This window comes from Saccostrea echinata, unplaced genomic scaffold (genome assembly GCF_033153115.1).
Source record: "Saccostrea echinata isolate AGI-Se365-2 ecotype Australia unplaced genomic scaffold, CSIRO_AGI_Sech_v1 ptg000002l, whole genome shotgun sequence".
Lineage (NCBI taxonomy): Eukaryota > Metazoa > Mollusca > Bivalvia > Ostreida > Ostreidae > Saccostrea > Saccostrea echinata.
In genome coordinates, this window is record NW_026889751.1 from 396,218 (window position 1) to 413,311 (window position 17,094).

The 17,094-nt window shown below is 33.8% G+C and overlaps 1 protein-coding gene across 1 annotated transcript in view; it reads right to left on the reverse strand.

The window, feature by feature from the left end:
- Positions 1-6,668: 6,668 nt before the first annotated feature.
- Positions 6,669-17,094, reverse strand: part of LOC133204550 (transient receptor potential cation channel subfamily M member-like 2) — a 30,694-nt gene continuing 20,268 nt past the window's right edge. The window contains exons 20-26 of the mRNA XM_061340302.1: positions 16,707-16,961; positions 14,480-14,654; positions 13,767-13,935; positions 13,245-13,447; positions 11,535-11,667; positions 8,295-8,432; positions 6,669-7,051 (exon numbers count right to left, since the gene is read on the reverse strand). Coding sequence (XP_061196286.1) covers positions 6,880-7,051; positions 8,295-8,432; positions 11,535-11,667; positions 13,245-13,447; positions 13,767-13,935; positions 14,480-14,654; positions 16,707-16,961 — 1,245 coding nt within the window. The 3' untranslated portion in view covers positions 6,669-6,879. The remainder of the gene's footprint in view (positions 7,052-8,294; positions 8,433-11,534; positions 11,668-13,244; positions 13,448-13,766; positions 13,936-14,479; positions 14,655-16,706; positions 16,962-17,094) is intronic.

Sequence of the window (17,094 nt, forward strand, 5' to 3'; positions counted from 1 at the left end):
GGTTATAATGGACAAGAGTACCTCTTCCAAAATATTAAATTTGTGGCCCCAGGGTCAGCACCTCTTATGCTGGAAAGAGGGTGAAGCTGTATTGAATATATAGTGTAAACTGTAAATGCATTATTTCTTGTCTGCTCTGAATCTTCTCTGCTTCTTGGTATTAAGGAAAAAACTAGGTGCATGGTAATGATAAACAATGGTGCCTTATCCAAAATCAAGAATTTGATTGCCCCAGGGTCGAGGGTTCTGGTGTTAGGGCAGGGCTCTATTGATTATATAGTGAAAATGCATTTATTCTTTGAAAATCTTTTCTGCTTTTGGGTATTTAGCAAATAAACTAAACATAGTTTGGAGGATCAAGGGTGCCTCTTCCAAAGTTATGAATTTCTTGGCCCCTTGGTAAGGGGTTCTGGTGTAAGGGCAGGTCTCTAATAGATGGTGAAATGCATATATTCTTTAAATACCTTCTCTGTCCTATGGTATTTAGCAGACAAACCAATTGCATGATTATGATGAGCAAGGATGCTTCTTTCAGAATTATGAAATTCATAGCCCCTGTCTTTGGGTTTTGGTGTAAGGGTCGGGCTCTGTTGAGTATGTAGTAAAAATGCATTATTTCTTTGAAAATCTTCTCTGCTCCCAAATGCATAGTTAGTCATGTGCAAGGGTGCTTCTTCCAAAATTATGAGTTTCTTGGGTCAGTGGCTGTGGTGTTAGGGTGGGGCTCTATTAATTATATTTGAAAATGCATTAATTCTTTGAAAATATTCCTCTGTGCTCCTGGGTATTTAGCAGATAAACTAAGTGCATAGTTATAATGAGCAAGTGTGCTTTTTTCCAAAATTGTGAATGTCATGGCTCCTGGGTCAGAGATTTTGGTGTTAGGGTGGGGTTGTGTTGAATCGATAGTGAAAATGCATTATTTCTTCGAAAATCTTCTGCTCTGCTCCTTGGCAGCAGAATATGAAGTTGTAATAAGCAAGGGTATTTTTACCACATTCTGGACCACTTGGTCAAGTGTTTTGCTGCTGGGCAGGGCTCCATGAATGTATAGTTGAACTTCAGTATCTCAGTATCTCGAACATGGATATCTCAAACACCATGGATATGTCGAAGTCATTTTGAAGTCCCATCTGCTTATTCCTTGAGTATTTTACCCTGAATATCTCGAATCCTCAATTATCTGGAAGTATTTTCTCAGTCCCTTCGAGTTTGAGATTTTTCTGAGAGAAGTTATTCGCCTTTGCTATTCATCTATTATAATTAATTACTGTAAATAATGTCATTGAAAGGTCAATTAAATAAGAGAATTATAACAGAATTTTTTAAAATATTTAATACAAAAAGTACCTTCAATTGTTTTTGAATGGTCACATAGACTTGTAAATAACAGATAAATAAAAATGAGACAAAAATACCTTGTCTTTGTATGTATTAAATGTTCTTCAAAGACCAGAGAAGCCATTATGAGAGGGAATGAGATGGGTTCACTAATGATTTAGTTTGCATGATGATAGTGACAAATGGGGGCAAGTACAGGCAAGTAGACAGATCTACTTCAAAATTTGTCACTGGGCACTAGACTAAATATTTTCTTGATCCCTGATCATTGTCTTTCTCTTGAGCAACATAGCTTTATCAATCAATTTATTTACTGTAAGCCTTGTGTTGACCAAACTTGCATGGATGATGCATCTAGAGATGCACACCAGACTTCTGAATCTTACATTTTCTGGATGATTGAACAGAAAAACTTTGGAGCAAATCCATTCCCAACTACATGCAACTCATAATCCTATCCAGACCAAACTTGCATCAATGATGCATCTTGGAATGCACACTACCAGAACATTCAATTAGTATGAGACTTTGCCTTACTGAAATATAACATTTGTTGAGGTGAACTTTATAATCCTTGATTACCTTTTAGCTCACCTGAGCTGAAATCTCAAGTGATCTTTTCTGATCACCCATTGTCCAGCATCCACCCCTCTGTAAACTCTTCATATTTTCAACGCCTTCTTAAGAACCATGGGGCCAATTTTAACCAAACTTAGTACAAAGAATCCCTGGGTAAAGGGGATTCTAAATTATTAAAATGAAGGACCAACCCCCCTTCTAAGGGGAGATAATCAAGAAAAGGCAAAAATAAGGATCGAGGTATCATTAAAAAAAAATTCTCAAGAACCACTAGGCCAGAAAAGCTGAAACATGAATGGAAGCTTCCTGAGGTAGTGTAGATTCTAAATTGTTCAAATCATATCCTCTGGGGGTAGGGTACATGTAGGTTCACAGTAGGGGATCAAAATTTTACATTGAAATATATTGGAAAAATCTTTACAAATCCCTTAAGAACTGAAGATTTCGAGATCTGCTAGGCAAGAAAAGAAAATCTTCCTGAGGTAGTGTAGATTGTAATTGTTCAGATCATGGTCCCCAGGGTGGGGCCACAATAGGTAAAAAAAAGTTTTAAATTGAAATATTTAGAAAAAATCTTTAAAAAATGGAAGAAAAAGTGAGAAAGCTCACATACCCCACACTTCCCCAAAACTTTACAATGCAACACATAATGAATGGCATGGTGCACTTAAAATACACAGTATAATTCAAAAAGGGGCATTACTTGCAAAGAATCCTCACATCAAAACTTTTTGCATATAATGACATTCAAATCTTATGAAATTATTTAAAGCAAAGCACTAATTCGAGGTGTGTGAGTGTGCATGTGTGTGTGTGTGTGGGGGGGGGGGGACTTTTTGTGTACTTCTATCCAAGATTTTTTGTAGGTGTCTGTTGAATCATTAATATTTTGATCTCAACATGAATAGGGGTCTTTTAAGGTCATAAAATAGGTCACATGAAATTTTATTACAAAAGCTGATTCCAGTGTATTTCTTTATTACGAGGATGGAAAGTTTCTTCAATAAAAGCCAATACTCTATAAGGCCAAAAATAATGGAATCGGAATTTCCTGGCAATATGCACAACTACACATTGTGTCCTTAATATCTGCAAAGTTTGACAAAATTCTGTGCAGCTGTTAAAGAGGAGTTGTGCTGACAAACTGTTCATCTCTATACTCAAGATATAACCAAAAATGTAAGTTGAAAAGTGCCGAAATTCCCGGAAAAATAAAGGAATCAGAATTTCCTTGGAATATGCACAACTAAACACTGTGTCCTAAATATCTGCAAAGTTTGACGAAATTCCGTGCAGCTGTTTAAGAGGAGTTGCACTGACAAACTGTTCATCTCTACCTGTATATTCAAGATATGGCCAAAAATCTATGTTGAAAAGTGCCCCCCCCCCCCCCCCAAAAAAAAAAACAAAATGGAATCGGAATTTCCTGGCAATATGCACAACTACAATGTCCTAAATATCTGCAAAGTTTGACGAAATTCTGTGCAGCGGTTTAAGGGGAGTTGCGCTGACAAAGAAACAGGACTGACGGATGGACTGACTGAAGGGTCAAAAACATTATACCCCCCGCAACTTGTTGCGTGGGGTATAAAAACACTGGACGAGAAAAGCTGAAACTTATGTGGAAGCTTTCTGGGGTAGTGTAGATTCCAAATTGTTCAAATTATTTACCCTGGGGGTAGGATGGGTCCACAATAGGGGATCAAAGTTTTACATCGAAATATATAGGAAAAATATTTTAAAATCTCAACAAGAACCAATGAGCCAGAAAAGATGAAACTTCATTGAAAGTTTCCTGAGGCAGTGTAGATTGAAATTGTTTAGATCATTGTCCCTGGGGGTAGGGTAGCAGGGTTGTCCCTAAGAATTGAAATAGAAAGGGACATTTAAAAAGTAAAAGGGTTCTGGAGTTCCTCCCGTAATGGGGAGTTTAGGAGGAATACCAAAATAACCGGGGGATTGCATCATTATAGGTGGGGAAATTCACTGGCCCCAGGGTCTTAGAGACAACCCTGGGTAGGTACACAATAGGGATTATATAATGATGAATCACATTAATGTGGAAGCATCCTCTGGTAATGTAGATTCATTTTGTTCAAATCATTTTTTCCCCTGTGTATGAAAAGAAAATTTTACATAAGGAATACAGTAAAACTTGGTTATAGCGAAGTCCTGGGGACCTGTGAATTTACTTCAATATATCCATCATTTGTTATATCCGTATAACGAATTCATATACTGTAAACCAACTATTATTCGTGTCAACTTTTACTCGCGATTTGTCAGATTGAAATCAATCTGCAACGATTAATTTTCGCGACTGAGGAAACATTCTTAACAAATACAAAGCAAAATAAATGGTTCGTGGCGATTAATATTCGCGAGTTAGGGTAGGTCGCGAAACTCGCGAATATTTTTCGCACGCGTGTAAGTATATATAGGAAATTTGCAATATACACGTTTTCCTTCAAGTATTACTACTGAATATGTTAGGGAAGCGATCACAAAACATACCTTGGATAACTAAGGTTTTATTATGAATTGAATTTTATATACAAATACTTAACGAAAATAAAGTCAGTTCAATATATCAAATTTTGAGATCTTTGAAAATTCGTTCTAAAAGATGTAAATTACATTATTTTCTACTACTACAGGACTCAAAATCAGTTTGCTATATCCATAAATTCGTTATATCAGAGTTCGTTATAACCATAAAAGAAGATGGGTGAACATGACGAGCAAAAAGCCTATAGTGTGACAAACATGAAGGTGAAAAATTTTCCTTGATATTTCATCTTACATTAAAATATACTTATGTAAAATCTCTACAATTTGCAAAAATCTCACAAAGATTGAAATAATTTGCTTATGAAATGTTATACACACACTAAAGAGGGCAAAAAGTCATTTTCTCATACTATAAAACTATTTTTCGATATGAGTGGGTCTTCCCTCCATTTTTTTGAAAGTTAATCCTCAAAGTTTGCATAAAAATATACATTTTTTGGTTTCCAAAAATATGGAGCAAAGACCCACTATACCTTAAAAATATACTTTTATGACATAACATTCGCATCTTTTCGAGAAATACTTGAAGTCCATTAAGTCAAGGGTCATATCACAAACATGATTTAAATGTCACTATTCATCAGGACTTGCGTAGTCTAGTGGTTAGCGTGCTGGTCACGAAAGAAAAGATACTCAGGATTTTTATTGGTAGGGTTCGAACCCCACAAATACCACATTATTTTTTTAATAAAAGAATAAATTTTGCCGACAAAATTTTCATGAGAAAAGTTTTGTTTATCATAATTTCATAAATTTCAATAATGAGAACTTTACTCTAAATACTAAATTTACAAACTGAACATGGTTTTTATATATCTGAAGCTAATAGGCTTTCTGCATGCTATGTTCGCCCATCTCCTTTTACAAAGAATTGTTAAGAATTTTGCTGGGGACCCCGAAAAACTTCGCTATATCCGTGAATTTCCTATAACCATGTTTGTACTAAACGAGTTTTACTGTACAAAATCTGATGCAGAACAGCAGGGCCAAGATGACTCAGATGAGCATTGTGGCCAATGGGTCTCTTTTTTCTTCTTCTTCTTTTTTTTTTTTTTTTTTTTAAAAAAAAAAAACCTTTTTACTGCAGCCTTAACCTCAATCACAGGGAATTCTACCCTTCCAGTTTAAACCACTTCTCCTTTTTCAATAATGAAAACAACTCTTTTTTTTCTGATACATTGCATGTAGTATTTAAAAGTACATTATTTAGTGAATACTGGTTTGAAGTATTACTAATGATCAATATCAATTATCAAACATTTGCAACAAGTAACCATAAAATTCTACTGCAAAATAACCAGCTGTAAAGACAAAAAGGACGGATTACAGACAGATATTAACATTGCTGCAAGGTTAAAACATACATTTATATCAGAAACACAACCTGCAAGGTACAAAATTAAAACAATCATTTTCCAATAGATAACAATTGGGTTAAAGTCAGAATTATTGTAAAGTGAAAGACAAGATTTTTAATTTATATTTTTTAAGTTGCATTAATAATTACTTAAATGTGTAACTACATTCTCTACAAGAAATAAGATAAACAATGGTGCCTCTTGTGTAATTAGCTAGTCTCAAAAATGACCCTAGATCATGTACTGTTTATTATTATAATTTTTGGTATAATATTAAGCTTTGGTTCTCTGTTTTAGTTTCACTGATGCTTCTTTCATGTTTCTCTACGAAACATTAATTAATGAAATTTTACATTTTTATGAAAAATATAATAAAGATCATTTTCAAAAATTGCTGCTATACAAAAATGAGATTTTTTTTATATTCATCAAAATGGAGAATTCATATAAACACATATACACATACAGTTAAAAAAAATAATATCACAGTTAAGTACCCAATAAATTTAAAAAACTGAGCATTATATGATTCATTATCATCAATAAGAACACCAGCTGATGTACACAATCATTTGAAAATGCAGAATTTGCTCACTCTAACACACACATACAGAAATCTCTTGCTTAGTCTCTTTTTCTTTGTTTTATAAAGGCACCAATAAATACACTGATATGTATTGCAAGATGAACTAAATGTTAGTAAATATTAAAATCCAACCTTATTTAAATGTTAAGAATTTCATCATATGCAGAGATAATAGCATTTTCAATGAATGAATATTTAAGAACATTTCATCTGATATGATGTCAAATTCTGGGAGTAAACACATAATTAGTATTTTTTTAAATTAAAATTCTTATATAAAATACCTCAGAGTTTAAATAAATAAATATAAATGGAGTGATATAACATTACAAAAAACGTAGATCTTTCAATCACATGGAAAGTATATTTACAAACCATTATAGGCCAATCAGATATCAACCATTTTTCACACAAATGCTAATGCCCAAATGAGATGATCTCTATCTAGCTTTCTGAAGTCTGAAAATGTGAAATGTCCAGAGTTTGTTGCTTCTGTTTTGTGGATGCTAAAATGAGTTTTTCCAGTCGTCTTATTGAGGCATTCAGATCATGCATGTTTTCCCGAACAAAATTTGATAACTGGTCCACTTCCACCTCCAACTGTGAGTGAGTTTTCCTGTCAATGGAAATTGAAAAATGTTATCTTTTCTTTTTTTTTTAAAGATTTTATATTTACATCCACTGAAGTTTTTCTCCTTTATTTCCTATGAAAACTATTTCTTTTATATTAATTAGTAAATGCTGGATACGACCAGTTTTTCTAGCCACCTGTCTAGATTTCTTATGTACTGTCTTTTCAAATCTATGAAACATACAATAAAGTACATAACAATTTTACAATATTTAACATACTTTCTTTTTATAACTTATATACAATATCTAATTAGATGTTTCCTTTTTTCAGCTCTATGTAGTATTCAATCATTCACCTGGCTTTTACATGTCCACTTTCTCCATTGTTCATTTTTATACAGTAAAATCCCATCATATGTTTATTTCCCTGGCTGGACACAGCATCCAATCAGATCGACTTGGTTGTTAGTACCTAACCAAATGTATTTATTTACCTGGCCGTGTGCAGCATCCAATCAGATTTGACCTGGTTGTTAGTATATATTAACCTAGCTAGATACAGCATCCAATCACATTGACTTGGTTGTTAGTACCTAATCAAATATGTATATTTATCTGGCTGGATACAGCATCCAATCAGATTGACTTGGTTGTTAGTACCTAACCAAATGTATTTATTTACCTGGCAGTGTGCAGCATCCAATCAGATTTGACCTGGTTGTTAGTATATATTTACCTAGCTAGATACAGCATCCAATCAGATTGACTTGGTTGTTAGTACCTAACCAAATGTATTTATTTACCTGGCTGTGTGCAGCATCCAATCAGATTTGACCTGGTTGTTAGTATATATTTACCTAGCTAGATTCAGCATCCAATCACATTGACTTGGTTGTTAGTAACTAACCAAATGTGTTTATTTACCTGGCTGTGTGCAGCATCCAATCAGATTTGACCTGGTTGTTAGTATATATTTACCTAGCTAGATACAGCATCCAATCAGATTGACTTGGTTGTTAGTACCTAACCAAATGCATTTATTTACCTGGCTGTGTGCAGCATCCAATCAGATTTGACCTGGTTGTTAGTATATATTTACCTAGCTAGATACAGCATCCAATCAGATTGACTTGGTTGTTAGTACCTAACCAAATGTGTATATTTATCTGGCTGGATACAGCATCCAATCAGATTGACCTGGTTGCTAGTACCTATTTACCTGGCTGTGTGCAGTATCCAATCAGATTGACTTGGTTGCTAGTATCTAACCAGATGTGTATATTTACCTGGCTGAGTAGACTTCTGGTTCTACATTGGACATAGAAGTGGATCTAGCTGTGATTGGAACCTCTCCTCCCATCATCTTCTCCTTTGCCATCACATTGTCTTTTATGTTGTCCAGTTCTTCTATTACTCTGTCAAGCCTAAAATAAAATCAACATTAAGCCTAAAATCAGTTTCTAAAAATAAACTTTAAAACTGGATATATCAAAACTTCGTATTTCTTTGTTGATAAAAATTTTGTTTTAATAGGGGTTTTCACTTAAGACATGTTTGCAATAAAATTTTCTACTGTAAAATATTATGGATGCACATTTAATAAAACATAATTTTCTCATCAACCACAGTGACTATAAATGATATTATTACAGTAAAAGACTAATTCCATTATTAAGGACAGATACTATAAATGTAAGAGATTTGTGTCATTTCTGATATCCATGGGAGGAAGATTACAGTATCTATCTGATGTGACCTCTATTTTCTTCTTACCAACAGGAGGAAGTAAACTGTACATTTCTGATGTGTTCCTAACTTTTTAATCAATGAGAGGAAATTTCAATGTGGTCCCTAATATTTTATCAATGGTAATACATGTATAAAGAACCTTTCTGATGTGGTCTTATTTTCTCATCAATGAGAGGATGCATGGTTACAGTAAATACCTTTCTGATGTGGTCTCTAATTTTTTTTATTAGTGAGAGTATATTGTACCTTACTGATGTGGTCTCTATTTTTTAATCAATTGGAGTATATGTGATCTCTATTTTTTATCAAAGGGAGTTTATAGTACCTTTCTGATTTGATCTGTATTTTTTATCAATGGGAGTATATAGTACCTTTCTGATGTGGTCTCTATTTTTTATTAATGGGAGTATATGTGATCTCTATTTTTTATCAAAGGGAGTTTATAGTACCTTTCTGATGTGGTCTCTATTTTTTATCAATGGGAGTATATAGTACCTTTCTGATGTGGTCTCTATTTTTTATCAATACGAGTATATAGTACCTTTCTAATGTGGTCTCAATTTTAATCAGTGGGAGTATATATAGTACCTTTCTAATGTGGTCTCTATTTTTTATCAGTGGAAGTATATAGTACCTTTCTGATGTGGTCTCTATTTTTTATAAATGGGAGTATATGTGATCTCCATTTTTTTATTAAAGGGAGTATATAGTACCTTTCTGATGTGATCTCTATTTTTTATCAGTGGGAGTATATTGTACATTTCTGATGTGGTCTCTATTTATTATCAGTGGGAGTATATTGTACCTTTCTGATGTGGTCTCTATTTTTTTTTTTTATCAATGGGAGTATATAGTACCTTTCTGATGTGGTCTCTGTTTTTTTATTAATGGGAGTATATGTGATCTCTGTTTTTTATTAAAGGGAGTATATAGTTCCTTTCTGATGTGATCTCTATTTTTTATCAGTGGGAGTATATTGTACATTTCTGATGTGGTCTCTATTTATTATCAGTGGGAGTATATTGTACCTTTCTGATGTGGTCTCTATTTTTTTTTATCAATGGGAGTATATAGTACCTTTCTGATGTGGTCTCTATTTTTTTTATCAATGGGAGTATACTGTACCTTTCTGATGTGGTCTCTATTTTTTTTATCAATGGGAGTATATAGTACCTTTCTGATGTGGTCTCTGTTTTTTATCAATGGGAGTATATAGAACCTTTCTGATGTGGTCTCTATTTTTTTATCAATGGGAGTATATTGTATCTTTCTGATTTGGTCTCTATTTTTGATCAATGGGAGTATATAGTACCTTTTCTGATGTGGTCTCTGTTTTTTATCAATGGGAGTATATTGTACCTTTCTGATGTGGTCTCAATTTTTATCAGTGGGAGTATATAGTACCTTTCTAATGTGTCCCCTATTTTTTATCAGTGGGAGTATATAGTACCTTTCTGATGTGGTCTCTATTTTTTATTAATGGTAGTATATGTGATCTCTATTTTTTATCAAAGGGAGTATATAGTTCCTTTCTGATGTGGTCTCTATTTTTTTTATCAATGGGAGTATACTGTACCTTTCTGATGTGGTCTCTATTTTTTTTATCAATGGGAGTATATAGTACCTTTCTGATGTGGTCTCTGTTTTTTATCAATGGGAGTATATAGAACCTTTCTGATGTGGTCTCTATTTTTTAATCAATGGGAGTATATTGTATCTTTCTGATTTGGTCTCTATTTTTGATCAATGGGAGTATATAGTACCTTTTCTGATGTGGTCTCTGTTTTTTATCAATGGGAGTATATTGTACCTTTCTGATGTGGTCTCAATTTTTATCAGTGGGAGTATATAGTACCTTTCTAATGTGTCCCCTATTTTTTATCAGTGGGAGTATATAGTACCTTTCTGACGTGGTCTCTATTTTTTATTAATGGTAGTATATGTGATCTCTATTTTTTATCAAAGGGAGTATATAGTTCCTTTTTGATGTGATCTCTATTTTTTATCAGTGGGAGTATATTGTACCTTTCTGATGTGGTCTCTATTTAATATCAGTGGGAGTATATTGTACCTTTTTGATGTGGTCTCTATTTTTTATCAGTCGGAGTATACAGAATCTTTCTGTTGTGGTCCCTATTTTTTATCAATGGGAGTATATAGTACCTTTCTGATGTGGTGTCTATTTTTTATCAACGGGAGTATATTGTACCTTTCTGATGTGGTCTCTATTTCTTATCAAATTGAATGGGAGTATATTGTACCTTTCTGATGTGGTCTCTATTTTTTTATCAATGGGAGTATATTGTACCTTTCTGATGTGGTGTCTATTTTTTTTCAAAGGGAGTATATAGTGCCTATCTGATGTGGTCTCTATTTTTTATCAGTGGGAGTATATTGTACCTTTCTGATGTGGTCTCTATTTTTTATCAATGGGAGTATACAGTACCTTTCTGACATGGTCTCTATTTTTTATCAATGGGAGTATATAGTACCTTTCTGATGTGGTCTCTATTTTTTATCAATGGGAGTATATTGTACCTTTCTGATGTGGTCTCTGTTTTTTATCAATGGGAGTATATTGTACCTTTCTGTTGTGGTCTCTATTTCTTATCAAATTGAATGGGAGTATATTGTACCTTTCTGATGTGGTGTCTATTTTTTTTTTATCAATGGGAGTATATTGTACCTTTCTGATGTGGTCTCTATTTTTTATCAACGGGAGTATATAGTACCTTCTGATGTGGTCTCTATTTTTTATCAGTGGGAGTATATTGTACCTTTCTGATGTGGTCTCTATTTTCTTGTCTATTTTGTCATTCTCTAGTGAGAACACGGAGTGCTGATGTTCCTCCATTGCTCCCCGTTCAAACAGAGACAGCCTGATCAGATCCTTCTCACTCAGCTTTAATTCTGTAACACATTATAAGACACGTGAGAGCATTCCATACAGAAGGGACAGATCAATACAACACAGTTTTAATACATTTTTAATAATAATGTTTATTTAATGGAACTCTTCTAATGTGACACTGTATAAACAATAAAAGTGCAATATTCATTAAGAAGTAAAACTACTGTGATTAAAAGTAATAGCTACTTTGTCACATCAAACTAAGCCAGCATTTTAAATCTTTTTATTGAAATTTTTCTCGTGGAGTGAAGAATCACAGGGAACACTGAGTAAGCAAAACAAAATTCTAAGATAACTGTAATCAATTTAAGACAAGTTGAAGGTACTGGTACAATTTAAGAGTGCACTGGGATTGTATACCCATTGTTAAAGGCGTGAAAATTACAAAATAATTCATTATTGGAACATGCTAAAGTAAATGTACAAACATCACAATTATTTCGATAAATACCATTCAACAGTTAAAAATTAGAACTGTCCTGATACCACCATAGGCCAACCAAAGAAAAACATACGTTTATACTTTAAAATATCTTAAAAAAGAACTTTGTCATCTTGTGAAAAATATATTGCAATTTCCTGCAGCCCTAATAAATGGTTTAAGATTTGATGGTTAAGGGTTGGCAGTGAGCAACCTTTATGTTGAGTAAGAAAGTTTGACAAAGAAGATTTAACTCCTGACCTTGACCTTACCCAACAATCATGGCTAAGAATCATAACAGATGTCTAAGTCACCATCAATCTTAAGTCAATTATGACCTACTAAAGTTCCTTCAAGTAAAGTTGTGTCTTTTAGAATTTTACATCAGAATTTATACTTCTGAACTTTGCAACCTTGACCTTGTCTAAATGATCTTTATTCAGGAACATATCTTGTGATCATAATCAACTCTCAGGCAAATTATGATCTTTTAATTTATTCCATAAAAATTTTTCTATGGACAAGAAATACACTTCAAAATTTGACCTAGTCTAAATAACCTTGTGTTGGGGTCAGAACATTCACTCCAGACCCAAACAAAATTTGTCTCAATGATAAGCTATTATTGTTTCTCCATTCAAAATTCTGGCTAAATATAATATTTTTGTACCCTATGAATTCCTCCTCCTCCAAATCACCTTGGTTCATAGTTAAGTACAAGCCACAATGCTCAACTTGGCCCTTCTCACCTTGCTTACAGTTTAAAGATTATTGTCCATGTAAAATGATCTCTAGACAAAAAATCTACAGACATACAAACAGAGGGACATATGGCAATTCCAGGATAATTACTGACTATAACATATTAATCAGATATACATCTACTTATTCATACAGTGAAATTCAGTGTTGGTAAAAAAAAAATTGCACACATATAGCTGACCTTTGGCAAAGAGACCTGAGTAAATAACCATTAGTTTACAATGTTATAAAATATTTTCCCAACAAGGGATTAAAAATTTTTATTGTCATTTCAATCAAATGGATTGCAAAGTGGAGCCCCCCCCCCCCTCCTCCCACTCACCCATTTCTTCACACAATTTTATGAAAAATGCATCTAACAACAGAAAGCCCACATGACAATCCTACACTTACTGAAGCTGTTTCTGGTGCGGATTTCATTCTTACAACATCTGCTGCTACATCTATTAATCAGCCATCTGATAGCTCGGAACAAGTGATTGAGGATGATGAGAGGGGGGAACAGAGCTGGTCGCTCGTAAAACTCATAAACCAGTGAGTATCTGTGGTACCGCCATACCTTCTCAGAGTTGTCCTGAACCTTCTGAAAGGTGTCACTGTGCAAAACATAAATAAAATTAATAAAAAGATAAAGTACCGGTACCTGTAAGAATTAACGTTACCTTAATATCTTTTTTTCAAGATTATGTATAAGTGGAAAATTTTGCCAGGTATGGAATTGGTATGATACTTGTATGATACTTGTTTTTCTTTGTTTAAATTGTTTTGTAATACATGCGTGTCCTCTATGGTTTCATTTACATGAACTTATACAAGTATAAACTCTGTACTTTCCTGTTGCCCCTTGAGGGTCCTTAATTGGTAAATAAATAAACTGAATTGAATTGGATTTTACTTGCAGATTTTTAATCTAACCTAAACATAGCAATCAACAAGTTGACTAGAAGAATGTTGGTCAACAGCATGTAGACAACCATCAACAACACAACAAGGGCATTCTTTTCTGGACAACGATCCACTTCACCTGACCTCCAAATAGTCTCATTACTAGTGCAGGTTCCAGCATCTGCTGAAGGGTCATTACCTACAATAAAAATTCACACATTTAAAACAAACTATTAAAATCCAAAACATATAAATGACGTAAAGAACTGCATATTGGCAGTCTACACACACTCTGAAAATGGAGTGAACAAACTGAGTCTTTGGCATTGTCATGCATGGCAGGAAAAAGTGTTTTTCAGTGTTAAAAAAAAAAAAAGATGGAGCTAGTAACATACTTCCCTTCTCAATTGTATTTTTCTTAAATTTTTAAATTGTTACCAATGGATTTATGGAGCTAGCTGGTCATGGTTCATACTAGGAGATACCAAAAAGTGTGCAGTAATAAGGGCAAATGTATTTTATGTGTAATAAAATACTGCAATGTATTTATTTTAGTAAGCCCTCATATGTATACACTCATTCATCATCTTTGGATTTTTTTTGTTTGCCTTCTCTAAAACCCTTGTATAAACATCTTGCTACTGTGTACATAGTTTTAAAGATTCACAATTAAATTCTTGTGAAATTAATGGAATCTTCAAAAATAAAACCTTCTAGATAACTCCACTTGTTTAAGTCTTTACCTTCTTTGTTTTCTAAGAAGAGTTCTCCATACATCTGCCAGTATGGGTGATACACTACATCCTTTAGGAGGACCCACTCCTTTGGGGAGTTGGGATACAGATTGGCGTGGTAGGCGACACCGAAACTTAGGATAAATACCAACAGGATTAACAGGAAAAACATCAGATCTGTCAACTAAATAGATACACAACAATCATCAAGTTATCTCACAAGTTTCCAATTCCAACTCATGAAGTATATCCCAAAGTTTGCAACAATATTTTGAAAATAAATTCAATACTGTAGATGCATAGAATCTATTGTAAATAATATTTTCTTCATAAGAATATTTTTTCAAATAATTTTGGAATCTTGATTAAAAAATAAAGGTCTGTCATTATCAGCTAACTTACAGAGGGTGTATCAAAATAATAAAGAATTGAGAAACCTCCTGAATAATGAAAGAAAAAGTGAGCAAGCTCACATACCCCACGCTTCCCCAAAACTCGACAATGCAACACGTAATGAATGGCACAGTGCATTTTAAATACACAGTATAATTCAAAAAAGGGGCATTACTTGCAAAAAATCATCACATCAAAACTTCTTGCATATAAGGACATTCAAATCTTTGTATGTTACAAATTTAACTGGGCTGAAGATTCTAGATAAATAATGGAATCAAAATTTCTTGGTAATATACAAATCTATACATTATTCTGAAATACCTACAAAGTTTCAGGAAATTCAGTGCCGGAATTATGCTGACAAACTGTTATTTAAATTCCTCAGTGATTTCGATTTGTTAATGAGTGTAAGTCCATGTCCAACACATGATAGTTTACACATTTAAATAATTGATGGAAACAAAATTATGATGTAGTCATATGAATCTGTTTATATACTGTACTTATGAAATTATTTAAGGCAAAGCACACCAATTTGAAGGGGGGGGGGGGGGGGGGGGGGGGGGGAGAGAGAACTATCGAAGATGGTGTGTGTGTGAGTGTGTGTTTGTGTTAAACCATTAATATTTTGATCTCAAAATCAATAGGGGTCTTTTAAGGTCATAAAATATTTCACATAGAATTTCATTATAAAAAGCTGATTCCAGTGGAGTTTCTTATTACCTAGCTGGAAAGTTTCTTCAACAAAAGGCAAAACTCTTAAGGCAAAAATAATGGAATCGGAATTTCCTGGTAATATGCACATCTACACACTGTGTACTAAATATCTGCAAAGTTTGTCCAAATTCTGTGCAGCGGTTTAAGAGGAGTTGTGCTGACAAACTGTTCATCTCTATGTTCAAGATATGGCCAAAAACCTAAGTTGAAAAGTGCCGAAATTCCCAGAAAAATACGGAATCGGAATTTCCTGGTAATATGCACATCTACACACTGTGTACTAAATATCTGCAAAGTTTGACCAAATTCTGTGCAGCGGTTTAAGAGGAGTTGTGCTGACAAACTGTTCATCTCTATATTCAAGATATGGCCAAAAATCTAAGTTGAAAAGTGCTGAAATTCCCAGAAAAATAATGGAATCGGAATTTCCTGGTAATATGCACATCTACACATTGTGTCCTAAATATCTGCAAAGTTTGACCAAATTCTGTGCAGCGGTTTAAGAGGAGTTGTGCTGACAAACTGTTCATCTCTATATTCAAGATATGGCCAAAAATCTAAGTTGAAAAGTGCCGAAATTCCAAGAAAATATAAAGGAATCGGAATTTCCTGGTAATATGCACATCTATACATTGTGTGCTAAATATCTGCAAAGTTTGACCAAATTCTGTGCAGTGGTTTATGAGGAGTTGCGCTGACAAACTGTTCATCTCCATATTCAAGATATGGCCAAAAATCTAAGTTGAAAAGTGCCGAAATTCCGAGAAAAAATAAAGGAATCGGAATTTCCTGGTAATATGCACATCTACACATTGTGTCCTAAATATCTGCAAAGTTTGACGAAATTCTGTGCAGCGGTTTATGAGGAGTTGCGCTGACAAAAAAACAGGACTGACGGACTGACTGACTGACTGACTGACACACTGACTGACTGACTGACTGACTGACGGACGGGTCAAAAACATTATACCTCACGCAACTTGTTGCGTGGGGTATAATTACAAGATTATCGTTTGTGACAATAGTCACTCAAAAAATTATTTATAGCATTTAATGAGCATTCTACCAAGGTTGTATACAAAATAAACATGGCCATGCTAGTAAGCACGATAAGAAATCTTACCATTCTAGAGATCATGATGACTTTAGGTCCAATATTTTTCTCTGCATAGAAGTAGTGCATGAAGCGAATAAAGTACATTGCCAGTGTCAGACTGTACAACATACGAGCCCACATAAAGTCCTCCCCACTCAGGGAAAATCTCAGGATTACAGAGGTCAGAAAGGTCAAGTACATGATGAAATCAAAACGGTTCCACACACTACCATACCAACTCCGTATTTTGTACAGAAGAGACCGCTGGTCCCTGGTTAATATCTAATAAAAAAGTTAAACCATTATCAATGTAATTAAATTTTACTTCTTACAAAATTAATATAATGACTACATACATGGATTAACATAAATCATTGTATCTAATTCCATTTTTATTGCCAAATTATGAAAATAC